Source organism: Equus asinus, chromosome 4 (assembly GCF_041296235.1).
Source record: "Equus asinus isolate D_3611 breed Donkey chromosome 4, EquAss-T2T_v2, whole genome shotgun sequence".
NCBI lineage: Eukaryota > Metazoa > Chordata > Mammalia > Perissodactyla > Equidae > Equus > Equus asinus.
The window spans coordinates 23,017,490-23,031,821 of record NC_091793.1 but is presented as its reverse complement, the minus strand read 5'-3'; the positions used below and the strand labels follow the sequence as shown (position 1 = coordinate 23,031,821).

The 14,332-nt window shown below is 53.4% G+C and overlaps 1 protein-coding gene across 11 annotated transcripts in view; it reads right to left on the bottom strand.

Moving 5' to 3' along the window:
* PLA2G6 (phospholipase A2 group VI) overlaps positions 1-14,332 on the bottom strand; it is a 55,726-nt gene that overhangs the window by 19,327 nt on the left and 22,067 nt on the right. For 10 of the 11 annotated variants that reach the window (XR_011502594.1, XM_014851274.3, XM_070506888.1 and 7 more), the window contains 6 exons: positions 11,931-12,146; positions 10,693-10,876; positions 8,743-8,930; positions 6,210-6,306; positions 4,811-4,993; positions 988-1,096 (listed from right to left, as the gene is read on the bottom strand). Coding sequence is in view for 10 of the 11 variants with exons in the window: in XM_014851274.3 (XP_014706760.1) it covers positions 988-1,096; positions 4,811-4,993; positions 6,210-6,306; positions 8,743-8,930; positions 10,693-10,876; positions 11,931-12,146 (977 nt within the window). In the remaining variant the exon portion in view is untranslated. Of the gene's footprint in view, positions 1-987; positions 1,097-4,810; positions 4,994-6,209; positions 6,307-8,742; positions 8,931-10,692; positions 10,877-11,930; positions 12,147-14,332 lie in introns of those variants that run through there. The other variant, XM_070506891.1, reaches the window with a different exon arrangement.

Below are 14,332 nucleotides of genomic sequence, written 5' to 3'. Positions count from 1 at the left end.
CCACCAGGATGCCTGGGGACATGGGGGAACCGGGGTGCCCTGGAGGCCTGACCCCACCCCGACAGGTGTGCTGACTCTGGTCTGTTACAACCAAAGCAGCTTCCTGGGGCACACGCAGCTTCTAGGGCCAGAGAAGGCACCGGGACTCAACCAGGGCAAAGGGAAGAAGTCGGTGTGGCCCTGCCCAGGTATTTTGGGAATTCCCTCTTCCCCTTTGACTCCCGTCAAGAAAGCAGGACTCCCACCTCCATGGTCAGCAATTTTCACAACTGCTGAATGGAGAGTCCCTTTCAGAGCTGGAAAGGGACTAACCAGCTGGCCAGTGGGCATTTCCTCCCATCTGACGGATGGGATAACTGAAAAGGATGCCACAGAAAGTAGTGCGCACAAGCACGCACATGCATGCTTGTATGCACGCTCATGCACGCTCACACACACTATCGGGCAAATACCCACAGCAACCTCCACAGCTCCCTGAAGACCTCCAGAGGGGGCTCCAGTCTTCTAAGGAGGGGGATCTGCTTGTTCCAGCCCTGAAGCCAAGGCTCGCCGAGCGAGCATGCAGTGCATGCAGCATGCCTGTGTGCACGAGGGCATGCACACGTACTTGCAAAGTGCAGCGCACGCGTCGACCCATGGTTGTTCTTGCAAGTGGTCCTATTAGTGAATTCCCAGGAGTGGGGAAGAGGGCTGTTGCTGCTGCCTATCCCCCCGCCCTGGGGGTCCCGGCACCCTGAGGTGGGATGGGGGCCCCACAGAAGAGGATACTGGTTTGGCAAGCTCCTTGGCGGGCTCCTTCTACCGGTCAGGACCCCTGTTCTTGGCAGAGCAGGCTTCCCCTCTCAGCCCCCCAGCCACTCAGTGCAGGGAGCAACTGGGGGCGGGTCCTGGACAGGACGCTGGCACCCGAAGCCTGGGACTTCCCTCCTCCCTAGTCCCTGCACACACCCCCGCCCCTAACCTGGTCCCAGAGGGCAGAGCACATACGTTTGCTGATCTTGGAGGCTAGTAAGGCAGGAGTCTCCCCAGAGTCATTTGGGGTGTCCACCTCTGCTCCAAACACAATGAGGGCCTTGACCATCTCCACGTTGTCTTTCTGTTAAGGATGGAGTAAGGGGAAAATAAGCCACAGCTCAGAGAAATGAAGAGAAAAAGGACCCTCGGCCTCTTCCACTCTACCCATCAGCCCGGTGGGGCTCTCATCAGCACAGGGAGACACCGCAACCCTTTGATCTGAGCCCCTCCAAGGTCTACGCTTGAAGGTGGTGCCCTGACAAACAGGCTTACGAGCATCCCCAGGAGAGGGTTTATCAACCCCGGCAGGAACTGGAAGTGACCCACCCCAGTCCCCACCCCCACCAGCTCCTCCTTGAAGGAAGCAATGCATCTATGACCCCTGACCCAGGAGCCATGGGGAGACTGAAGGGTCAGCTGCTGATCGCTTTTGGGAGTAGCAGGGAGAGGGTGAGTGAGCAAAGAGAAGGCTGGACCCATCCGGTCCAGGGTGCCAGTTCCAAGGGGGTAACCAAGCACAAGTCCCCCAGTGGCAGCCCTGAGGCACGCTCCCCTCCACACAGCACTAGGCAGTGAACATTTGGAGGCTGGGCGGCGGGGCAGGGCATGGCTCCCAGGACAAACCAACTGACTGGCTGCTGGAGGCCTGAGCTCTGGTCTTACCACCTCCCTCTTCTCGGGGCCTGACTCCCTTGCCCGGAGAATGAGGAGATGGAATGGAGTTTTCCAAACAGTTGTTTATGCACCGTGAGGATTTATATGGGCACAGCTAAATATGTGCATTTTAATCATGAGTTATGCACTTTGTTTCTGGCTACCTTCTATTTGTGGCACCGGTTTACAGCTTACGGTAGTGATAAAGTCCTGCATCGCTTAACGACGGGGACACATTCTGAGAGCTGCGTCGTTAGGCGATGTCATCTTTGTGTGAACATCATCGCGTGTGCTTACATAAACCTAGAAGGTACAGCCGACTACACACCTAGGCTCTCTGGGACTAATCTTATGGGACCACCATCATATATTCGGTCCATCATTGACGGAAATTTTGTTATGCAGCACGTGACTGTATAACATTTCCTTCAAAATAAATTTAAGTAAGTTTAAAAGCAAGCCAACTTAAAGAAATGATTAAGTACCTAATTATAAAAGTGGTTCATGAATGTGCCAGAAACTGTGAAAATGGTATGCAAGTGACTGAAGAATGGGAAACCATGAACCACACCTGCAGTTCTCAAAGTAAGATCCGTGGACCCATGGATGCATGAGACTCTTCAAAGGGTTTGCGAGACTAAAACTGTCTTCATAAAAATATCAAGATGCTGCTTGCCAGGGCTGGCCTGGTGGCGCAGCAGTTAAGTGCACACGTTCCGCTTCTGCGGCCTGGGGTTCACCGGTTCGGATCCCGGGCATGGACATGGCACCGCTTGGCAAACCATGCTGTGGCAGCATCCCACATATAAAGTAGAGGAAGTCGGGCATGGATGTTAGCTCAGGGCCAGTCTTCCTCAAAAAAAAAAAAAAAAAGATGTTGCTTGCCTTTTGCACCTATGATGTAAAAACAATGGTGGATAAAACTGCTGGTGCCTAGCACCAAGCAAGGCAGTGGCGCCAAACCAACAGTCATCATGGTTTCCTCTCTGCCACGTGCTCACAGTAAAAGACAAAGAAATTAATTAAAAAGCCAGCCACTTAAGAATGCCCTTGATGAAGCAGTAAGAATTGTTAATTATTTCAACTGCGACACTGCGTGTTCAGTGTCACAACGTGGAGAGCATGGACAAAGCTTTCTGTGGTTTACCCACGCATGACGTTGTCCTGAGGAAGAGCGCTCGTATGATTGTTTGAGTTGCGAGCAGAACTAGCTGCTTCTTCCCACGGAACACCGTCTCTACTTGAGAGAACAGCCGACAGACAGACCACCATTGTTCAGCCTCGGGTATTTAGGAGAATTTCCCAAAAGCGAATGCAGTGAGTGTGTCACCTCAAGAAAAACAACCGGCAGTATTTTGTGCCAATGATAAAATCCCAGCTTTCAAACAAAAATTGGAATTCCGGAAAACTTCTATGTGACGTGACGGGCTTGACAGTTTCCCAAAACTGAAAGACTTTTCTGATGAGATCGGTGGTGATATTTACAGATGTGGGGTTTTGAAACTGTATAAGGAAATGGGTCAACATTTGGAAGCCATGCGTACCTGGTGAACCAGTATTTTCCAAGGATGACACGAAATCGTGCATGGGTAGAAAGATCCATGCAAAGCGCAAGAGATGCCACAGGATTTCAAGGTAACAAAGTGTGAAAAGTCACGGAGATGGTTTTAGAGCGCCCACTGGTACCAACCTGTCAGAAACTACCCCCCATCGAGTTTCAGTGTAATAGCGAGGAAGAACATTCTCGAGGATCTGAAAAGGCACAGCTACACATCTTGTCCAACTACGTATCTAGGCGAGGCCAGATTTTCTTCACGTTCCTCAGCACACATTCAACAACATATAGCAACAGAATGAACGTAGTAGAAGATGGGAGAATCAACGTCTTCTCCGAGGCCAGGCACTCAAAAGTTTCGCCAAAATGTAAAACGACGCCAACTCTTCTCAGCCGGTTATTTTTTGTTTTGGAAAATAAAGTTGTTTTTCATAAAAAAATGCTACTTATGTTAGCATGTGATTGGTTCATTATTATTTTTAAATGAATTAGTAAGTATTTTGAAAATGTCTCACTTTTAATTTCTAATATGGTAAATACAGACACACAAAAATCCATATAAACAAAAACTCTTTGGGATCCTCGGTAATCTTTAAGAGCATAAAGGGACCACATAGACCAAAAAGTTCGAGAGCTGCTGAACCAGATCATTCTAAGGGCCCACTCAGTGCAAAAAACGTCCACGGTTTCATTTCTAGTTTCCGCCTCTTGGGCAACAGTATCTCCTCCATGGTTATGGCCTTTGGTATAAAGCAAGATGTCACAGAATTTGTCATAAATCTACTTCTTTTAGAGTCCCAGAGTCTCTCCGATTCTATCCCTCCGAGACTGGTGTACATGTGACATTGCTATAGCACACACACACACACCCTGCCTGTAACGCAGTGACACTCCCTCCCCGCATTTACCATGTTCGTGCCGTAGTCGTCTAGCCAGATGGCAGGGGCTCTAAGGGCAGGGACCGTGTTCTACAACAAACCAAAAAACGTGGCCAACACCTCCCATGGGCTACTGAGATGTTCAAGCAGGCCCTGCCTTCCAGCAGCCACGGTCCACCAGGCAGGCAAGAACAACATGCAGATGGACGTCTTCCCCTAACGGTGCCGGGAAGGAGGAACATCTGTGGGAGGCTCACTCCGCGCCAGGAGCTGCATGTTGTTAGACATTCCTCAGACCAGCCGTCTACCATTTACTCCCCTCACTCTGCCACCCGGGTCCCCGCACCTCCCCTTTCCAGAGGAGGAAATCAAGGCCGACAGAGGTGATGTGAGTTACCCAAGGTCACAGGCAGGAGCCAGAGCTGTACTTTCCCTCTCACACCACGCAAGTGTCAAGTGGCAGGCACGAGAGTGAGGGGTACCAGAGCGCAGAGGAAGGAGACGTGATTTTGGGCTGACTGGGATACACGGAAGGCTTCCTGAGGGAGGAGGCAGGGTCTGAACTGAGTCTCAGAAGGTAAGAAGATTCTAAGCAGCTGAGGATAAGGGCAGCGTGGGAGGGCTCCAGCCCTGCCGGTCCTCAGGCATCCCCACCACATGGGCACTCAGCTGGGGCTGTGCGTGGGAGGACGGCAGGGCTCGGGCTCACCGACATAGCCAGGTGCAGCGGCGTGTTGCCGTGCTCTCCGCGGGCATCGGCGTGGGCCCCGTGGGTCAGCAACACCATGACGCAGTCGAAGCGGTTGCGCATCACGGCCACATGCAAGGCTGTGTTCCCTGCAGAGCTGGTGTTGTTCACGTCGCAGCCCCGTTTCAGCAGCATGCGGGCCATCTGTGGGAGGCAGGGTCAGGCCCGAGTCAGTGGGGCACTGGGAGCAGCTGCGACCTGCGTAGCACCTGGCAGCATCGGGGCACTGCCACTTCCTCCCTGACACGCCTTCAGGTACCGGGCCTCTGGAAAGCTCTAGCAACAAGAAGAACCGAGGAGGCAGGCCCCAGGTCTGGGGGTGGCCCTAGACCTTGGCTCCCACTCCATCAGCACCGCAGGAACTAGAGGACAAAAAGCTGAGGATGTGCTGACTGTTTTAAGAAGCTTCTGGGTCCTTTCCTGGAGCGCACAGGACCCCATCTCTCCCTACAAGCATTCCTCTGGGCCCTGTCCCAGAAGTGCCCCACTCCCTGTGACCCTCCCTGGGACCCAGCACAGGTATGACCCCTCCCTGGGCCTTAGCAGCACACACCCTTGCTCGCCCAGCAGCCCCGGGGGGCCTGGGGCCATGCTCAAGAGCCTGGACTTTGGAGCCCAAAGCTCAGCCCCACTTCATCGCAGTTGTCTGAGCCTGGCTGGGTCACTGCACCCCTCTGCACCTCAGTTTTCTCTGCTGTGAAATGGGGATGCAAGTTTCCACCTCACAGAGTGGGTGACAGTGAATGAGCAAACATACACGAAAGGGCCTGACTGGTGTCTAGCTCCTGGCACGAAGAAGGCGCCCAGCAGAGGTGTAATCTCCTCCCTCCAGGCCCACCAGGCTGACGAGCAAGCCATGCTCTTTGGGAGCACCCGGAGCACTGCCGAGCTGTGCTTCCTGGAGACAAGAGACCAGAGGCCTCCACCCTCCCGGGGTGCAGAGCATGGCTCCGGGACAGGCCTCAGAGGAGACGCCCAGCCAGATGTTCTGTGGATGCAGCTGGAGCCATCATCATCGTCACCCATCACCTTATGTTTGCGAGGCATCTGACAATTTATGAAGAATTTCCTCACATACTACTCGCTGACTTCACAACACCACCAAAGGCAGGCCATAGGACTCCCCATTCGTACAGGAAGAAGCTGCAGAGGGGACATCGTCACCATGCCAGCGAGCAGCAGGGCAATGCCAGGATGTCATCTCAACTTGGGCTCACCTGCCTGGGGGCCCACTACGAGGTCAACCACCCACGTGCCACCCTCGGAGTCCTCTCGGAACCCCTGCCTGTGGGAGCTGAGGAACAAAGGGCCGGGGCCCTGCCCCGCTCCCACCCGCTGGGCACCCTCAGACTCCACCTACCTCCGCGTTCTTGGCCCAGTGGAGGGGGCTGGCTCCATAGTGGGGGTCTTTGCTGTGGATCTGGTTGCTGTCCATGCTGATGATCATTTCAGCACACCTGGGGAGAGAGGAGCCACAGGGTAGTGAGGAAGGTCAGGGGGCGGCCTGGTGCAGGAAGAGGCCAGACTCGGGGCTACACCTCTTGGTTAGGGAGTTTCTGCAAATGAAATTGCAACAAAACCAACCAACATGTATACCATGGTATGTCAGGGGTACACTGAGCCCCTCAAGGCCCAGCTCATGTCCCCTCCTCCAGGAAGCTTTCCCTGATGACTCCAATGAGCAATGATCTCTCGCACTGGTGCTGGCTTTACAGTCAGACAGGCTTGAGGTCAAGCCCAGCTCCCTCACTGGTGACCTCTGCAAGTGGCTGAGCTGGTCTGCAATGCAGGGACAGTCCTAACAGGCCGGGGGAGAGATTAAAGGAGACGAGACATTTCAGCACCTGGTTCTGTGCCTGGCACACAGGCGCCCTCTCTCCCCTGCCCCTCCACTGCTGGTGTCCCATGCGGGGACTTGCATCCTGCAGGAAGCAGCAGGCAGGGCAGCTCAGAGGGCAGCTGCTTTCCTGTCTGAGGTATAAAACCAACGGGACTGAAAGCAGGGGCCTGGACAGATATTTGTAGCCCATGCTCACAGCAGCATTATGCACAGCCGCCCAAAGGTGGAAGCAACCCAAGTGTCCACTGACCAATGAACAGATAAGCAGAATGTGGCCCATGCACACAATGGAGCATTATTCTGCCTTAAAAAGGAAGTTCTGATACATGCCACAACACCAATGAACCTTGAGGACATTATGCTCAGTGAAACTGGAGTCCCAGGCTCCACCCTGGCTCTCTGTGAATGTCAGCCGAGTTGACACAAACAGCAGAGGGGCTCCCAGGTTGGAGCTGGGCCGGAAGCAGTCTCCGTCACCCAAATCACTCTGTGATTCTCAGAGTACAGCTGTGCTGGCTAACACATGGGGGCAGAGGGACGGCCCCTCGGGGGCCCTGCGAGGAATGTGACTGTGCAGCAGGAGGGCATGCCCACCGCCCACAGCATGAGACGACTTGTGTCAAGTGATGTGCAATGATCCTCTCATGATCGGAGCTGGCCCGAGAGGCCTGGGTGGGGCAGAGAGGGAACATGGCTGAGGGTGCCTGAGGAGGGAGAACCCAGAATTCCAGGCCCTGGACAGGCAAGCTTAGGGCAGCTGGAGCCAGCAAGAGCAGGGCTGCCATGCCAGCCCGCGGGTATAGAAGAGCAGCCCCCGTCACTAGTGTCCATTCAGGTCGCAACCTGCAGCTGGGGAACCTGACCCCTGGGGGTGAGCACGGTGTTGGTACCATCTCCAAGCATTTGGCCAAGCCTTTCTGAAAGTTCTAGCTCATCTTGGTTGTGCTAGGGAGAATCAAGGAAAGGAGGGTTTGCCCAAGCTTGGACCAGACCTTCGAGGGGATGGCAGTGCCAGGGGGCCAGCAAGGTGGGTGCAGACCCCAAAGGAAGGAAAACCTGAAGGAGGGCGAGAGTGCCTGTCCCCCGACCTGAGTGCAGCCCTCTGTGCTCTCTTCTGGCTGCCTGTCTAGCAGGCAGCCATGGAAGGTACTAGGTGACTTCTCTGTCCCTGTCCCAGAGCTGTTCCCTTATCCATCTCTGTAAGGCCAGCGCTTAGCACGGTGCCGGGACTGAGGGACTGACTGAATCATTCATTCATTCATTCACTCTAGATGCTGTGCCCACTGGGAGATATTTTGAGATAGTCATCTCTTTAACATCCCCCCCAGCCACACACACACGAGCACACACACATACATACACATGCACATACTCCACATGGAGAATTTTCTAGAAACCAGGGTTTCTCAGGTCTGGGGAGACGGGAAGAAATGACACAGTGGTCTGGACCTCCCCAAGACATGGGCCTGGCACCTGTGTCCCAGCAGTGCCACCAGCCAGGAATAACAGACACATCTAAACAGATGGGGCCCTGGGCTACCTTGCCAAGCATTCCTGGGCTTCGAGCTGGGCACAGAAGCCACAGAGCACTGCAGCCATGCAGGGTTCAGATCAGGCTGGTGGGCTCGGGGGTAAGGGGACCCAGGTTGGGTGGGCCCCTCCGAGACTTGGGGTTGCATGAGACACCAGCCCTGGAGCACCAGCTGGAGGAGGTGGCAAGGGGGGACCCCGGGGAAGATTGAGACTGGTTTTCTCCAGTTTGGGAGAGGGAAGTTAATGGTCAGAAATTAAGGGGCATTATAGAACAACTAAAAATGTTCTATTCTTTCCCCAGTGGAGTTTGTGAACCGAGATAAAGTCCCACTACACATCCATCAAGCACCTTCTTTGAGCCAGGCCAGCCCTTGGCGCCAGGACCTGATAAACATCTAACGAGCCTGTGGAGGCCACTGCTCACCTGGGCGTGAGGACTGGCCAGGCGAGAGCTGGAGGCCCAGCTGACCGGGCGGGGCGGGATGGGGCGGGGCGGGGCAGGGGGGAGAGGGAGGCTTACCCCTTCTGGGAGAACTTCATAGCTGTGTGGATGGGGCAGCCGCCGGGCCCCATGATGTTGCAGCGAGCATTGCACAGCAGGAGCACACGGACCATCTCCTGCTTCCCCAGCTGGCAGGCCAGGTGCAGTGGCGTCTGCCCTTGGTTATTGGCCTGGTTCAGGCCAGCTGAGGCATTCTTCCCTAGGAGCTGACACATGACATGGGGTGGGCAGGAGCACAGTGCTTCCCTCACACCCACCGTGACATTCTCTCTCTCTGGGGACTCAGGGGGAGGGAAGTTTGACTCCACGAGAGCACTGATAGGAACTTCAAGGGAAGCAACAGAGAGAGGAGGCTTGGAGGGAAAAAAGACACCAGCGGTGCGAGCGTTGGCTGGGGGCTGGTGTGGCATCACTATGCCATGCAGGAAAAATTTCTGAATCAAGAAACTTAGGGGCTGGCCCCGTGGCCGAGTGGTTAAGTTCGCGCGCTCCGCTGCAGGCGGCCCAGTGTTTCGTTGGTTCGAATCCTGGGCACGGACATGGCACTGCTCATCAAGCCACGCTGAGGCAGCGTCCCACATGCCACAACTAGAAGGACCCACAACGAAGAATATACAACTATGTACCGGGGGGGTTTTGGGGAGAAAAAGGAAAAAAAATAAAATCTTTAAAAAAAAAAAAAAAAGAGAAACTTAACAGGAAGCTGTATCCAGGGATGGGTACTGGGGCCTTGGTGGGAGTGATTCTTGCTTCCCACTGCATACCCTCTGTCTTGCTTGAATTTTTTTGCTATGCGCAGGTATTATGTTTTCAATTTAAAAAATTACTGGTATTAAAAAGAGAGCCAAGGGGCCGGCCCAGTGGCGCAGCGGTTAACGTGCACGTTCCGCTTTGGCAGCCCAGGGTTCACTGGTTCGGATCCCAGGTGCAGACATGGCACCGCTTGGCAAGCCATGCTGTGGTAGGCGTCCCACGTATAAAGTAGAGGAAGATGGGCACGGATGTTAGCTCAGGGCCAGTCTTCCTCAGCAAAAAGAGGAGGATTGGCAGATGTTAGCTCAGGGCTAATGTTCCTCAAAAAAAATAAATAAATAAAATAAAATAAAAAGAGAGCCAAGAGGCTTTTATTGCCTCACTTGTGGCTGAATGCTGTCTCCATAGGCTCACTATGACCCCTGTGTACCTGTGTGACCAGCTAGGCCTATCGGCAGGGTGAGGCCACAGTGGGGAGGCTGGATTCAAGGGCCAGCCCCACCACTGACAGCTCAGTGGCCCTCCCTGGGCACATTTCTTAACTTCACTGAGCCTCGGTTTCTCTGGTGAGGAGAGGATAATGACCCCTACCCAACAAATCGTATTTTGAGAATTAACTAGAACACATATGACACTCAGTACAGGGCAGGCACAAGACGAGCATGCAATAAAGGACAGCCACAGTTGTACATGACTCTTGATAAGAGAGTGCACTTGCCCCCTGTGCACATCGAGGCAGGCTCTACGTGCCACTGCACCAGGCACTGGGTTCTCAGTGACAGTGGAGTTCCACAGCGGGAGTAGAGTTCCCTCCGCTGAGAGCACGAATCATAGATATGAATCCACATTTTGTTTTGTTTTGCTTTGAGTTCCTGTAAAAAGTTAAGCTCAGCTCCCAATGGACCATGAGCGCCTCCAGGCACGGGCTGAGATGAATTCACCCGGCCCAGAGGTCCGGCTCCCAGCAGGTGCTCAGGAAAAGTGGTACTAAATGGACGGACTGGACTGGGCCTAGAGTTTAGTTTGTTGCATTGGAGGACTTTGCCCAGGTTGTCAGAGCAAAGTGGCCCAAGGATGTCTCTCCTTGACAAGTGTGGGGAGGGAGAGGAGGGGTGCACCCTCCATGAGGGAGCTCAGGCCTCACGGACCAAGGGGGGACAGTGAGGGGCCCAGAGTGACACCTGAACCCAGTGAGGTGTCCCCAGCCCTGCTCACCTGTAGCACCTGGGAATTGTCACCCCGGACAGCGTAATGGAAGGCAGTCTCTCCACTGTTATCGGTGACGTCCATCTGGGCGTGGCAGTATTGTACCAGCTCCACCAGGATCTCCCCGTCACCCTTGCGGCAGGCCAGGTGCAGGGGGGTGCAGCCCCCCTCATTCTCCACACTATTGGCGCAGCTGTGGGTGAGGGTCAGGCAGGTGAGAGGGCATGGCACCAGGTGGGCGGGGCTCTGAGAAACCCAAGTGCAGGAGAGGGAAGGGGGCCGAGAGCGCAAGAGCATCCTCGCCATGCTTGAGCTGGCGGGTTCAAACCGAGGGCTGAGTTACAATTCATTTGCATCTGATGTGATCCGTATCAGTTTTTAGTTGTTTGCACACCTGTATGAGAGATGTGCCCTAGGGTCACACCAGCCTGCAGCAGGCAGTGAGCCGACATAGAAAGGACTGCAGAAGGCGGAAATCTCACCAACCTCGGGCAGTTCACTAACCTTTCTAGGCTTCAACACCCTCATCTACCCAAAAATAAAAACAATACCTGCCGTGCCTGCCCCAGGAAATGGACAGAACTGCTGTGGGATCAAACGCCACGATGTCCAAGAAGACGCCTATAAACTGGCAAGGGCAGTGAATGTTTCTGAGCTCAGAGCCTGGGAGCTGAACTGAGCTTTCAGGGCAGAGAACCAGAGGTATGGCTGCCTCCGGGAAAGAGGGCAGGCTGCAGTCCTGCGCCAGCACCGCGCCGTCACCGGGGGGCATCCACTGATATCAGTGCTGGTGGACGGACACACAGAAGGAAGCGCTCCAGCTTCCAGAAGGGCAACCAGCTCTCTGGAGGGAGACGCCAAGGATCTGAAGCCTCGTCAGCCCTCTCCAGCTGAGCAGCCTTGCACAGGTCACACAACCTCACTGGGATGACGATCCTTCATGGGGGCGCTGGGAGGATTCAAGTGCATGGTGGATATAAAACAGCTACCACGGCCCTGGCGCCTGGGAGGCACTGCAGAAATGCTACATTTCTCCTCCTGACTGTGGTCAGCATTCCTCTGCTCTAACCTCAAGGCAAGGCCGCCCTTTCTGAAGTCAAACATTCTGGCAACTTTTGACCTTATGGAGAGGAACTGAGGCAGGACCGAGAGACTCCCCATGGCCCCACCCATCCGCACACACAGGTGCACACCCTGTCCCAATGGTCTTGTCCTCCTGCCTGTCCTGGCAAGGTCCCCCCCCCCACCTGATGACGCGGCTGTGATGGAAGCACTCTCGGATCCCCAACTCCACCGCCAAGTGGGCCACCGACCAGCTGGGGTGGTTGCGGATGAGGTCGCTCAGCTGCTGCAGGACCTCGGCGTGCAGGACTTGGCTGGAGCTCTCATAGAAGGGCGGCAACAGGGAAGAATACTGCTGGAAGTTCACCAGGGCATCGGCCTCCACCTCTAGCTGGAAGAGTCTGGAAGCCGGGATGGAGGAGGAAGACATGGAAAGGAGTCGGGCAGGACTGTCGGCCCACACCCCTGCCAGAATCAGAAGCCTTAGTGCCCATAAATGGGTCACTGCCTGCCCCTGGCTGTGACTGACCCGCTCCAGCCAGACTCCCTTCCCACCCGCCGACCCGCCCCTCACATACCTACACACATCTAAATGGAGTTGGGACTTTCCTTTTATTTGAAAAGATTTTTTCTTTCTTTTTTGTTAAATATCATCATGTGATGCTTTCATACTTTATTTTACCAAAGCCCTGTCACATATCCACTTTCTAATTTGACTGTCACATCTCAAGTCCCCAGCACCTCACACATAGTAGGAAGTAAATAAGTGTTGTTTAACTTAAATGCCCAGCAATCAAATATTATATAAATTATGGTACATTTAGGTGGTGGAATATTATGCAGCCATTAAAACAAGATGTCAAAAAAGCAGGGAAATGTTTATTTTGTAATGGTAGGTTAAAAAAGCAGGATACAGGGGCCAGTCTAGTGGCATAGGGGTTAAGTTCACATGCTCCACTTCGGTGGTCTGGGGTACATGGGTTTGGATCCCAGGCACAGACCTATGCATCACTCATCAATCCAGGTTGTGGCAGTGCCCCACATACAAAAGAAAGGAAGATTGGCATGGATGTTAGCTCAGGGCCAATCTTCCTCACCAAAAAAAAAGCAGGATACAAAGTTTGTATGATACAATGTGATCTAAACTGTGTAAAAGAAAATGATTGGAAAGAAATATGTAAAAATGTGCATGGTAGTATAATAATTTAAATGTTCCTCTTTATCCATTTCTGTAGCTTCTAAATTTTCTACAATGCATCTATATAATTTTTATAATCAGGAAAAAAAAGTTTTGTTCATTTTTCAAGAGTTGTATTTGAGTCCAAGGTCTGCTATTAAGTTGCTCTGTGCCCTTGGAAAAAGCCCTTCTGTCTCTGAGCCCCATGTGAAACATGAGACTAATTGTACCTGTCCCACCTACGTCACAGAGGTGCTGTGAGGATCAGATGAGATAGCGGTGTAAAAGCACTTTAAAAACTGTAACAATTACTTGTCAATGATGGTTACTCGAAGTTCTGTCCAGGGCTTTTGACACCAGAGGTTCTGTCCCACAGTCCTCTACAAGCCCAGTGGCCACAGGGTCCAGCGGAGGCAGTGCTCAGAGTGCTGGCTCAACAGGGCCTGCCTGCTCCTTCCCAGAGAGCAGCTGCTCAGCAAACATCTACTGATGGCCTGAGCTGTGCCAGACACTGTTCTAAACAGAGGGGCAAATTCGTGAACAAAACAGACAATGGGCCCTGCCCTCCCGGAGCCTGTGTTCTACAGGGGAGATCGAGCAGCTGAGTCAGGTCAAAATCAAAATAAGCAAGTACGTTAACTAGACCACCAGACAACAAGCGCTACAGAAAAGACAAGGCAGGAAAAGAGGAAAAGGAAGGGCCACTCCTCACTCGCCGTGGCTGGTTTTGGCTTCATCTCCTCAACCTCTTAACAGCGAAGTGCTCCACATTAAATACTGCTGCTATGTCACATATAAGGACAACCGAAAACTGATCATCAGACTCGGCGTCACTGAGGCAGGAGTGACCTTGATGGGAATACTTTTGTTGGCGTGGCGGGAACCGAAGACTGACTGGAATGGGTTTCAGCAAGAACGGGACGTGAGAAATTGGAGACCGCAAGTACAAACGATATTTTTGAGGAGTTTTGCTGTAGAGGGGGACAAATAAAGATAGCTAATGGGGAAAGAGCAATCAGGCATTTGAATGCTGATGGGAATAAACCAAAAGAAAATGGGATCTCTCTGAGGACTTCCACTTGTGTTAATGGCAGACTAGGTAACGGGAACCAGATTACCTACTGGGGACAACCAGAAATGCTGGACAAAAGATAAAAAGCATCTGTCTGAGGCAATGGATACCTAATCAGATAGTGACAAACCGCCAGGCTGGAAGGAATCATGGAAACCCAGGGACTGAGCCTGGCATTTAGGGCTGCTGTCATTTCAGAGGCTGGAGGGATACACAGTAGCATTAACAACCTCACGGACTCAGGGGACAGGAAATGGAGGCCAGGGGTCTGCAAGGTGAGAGCCCTGGTGACCACCTCTTACTCCGGGTTGGGATCCTGAAGAACTACACTCCAGGGA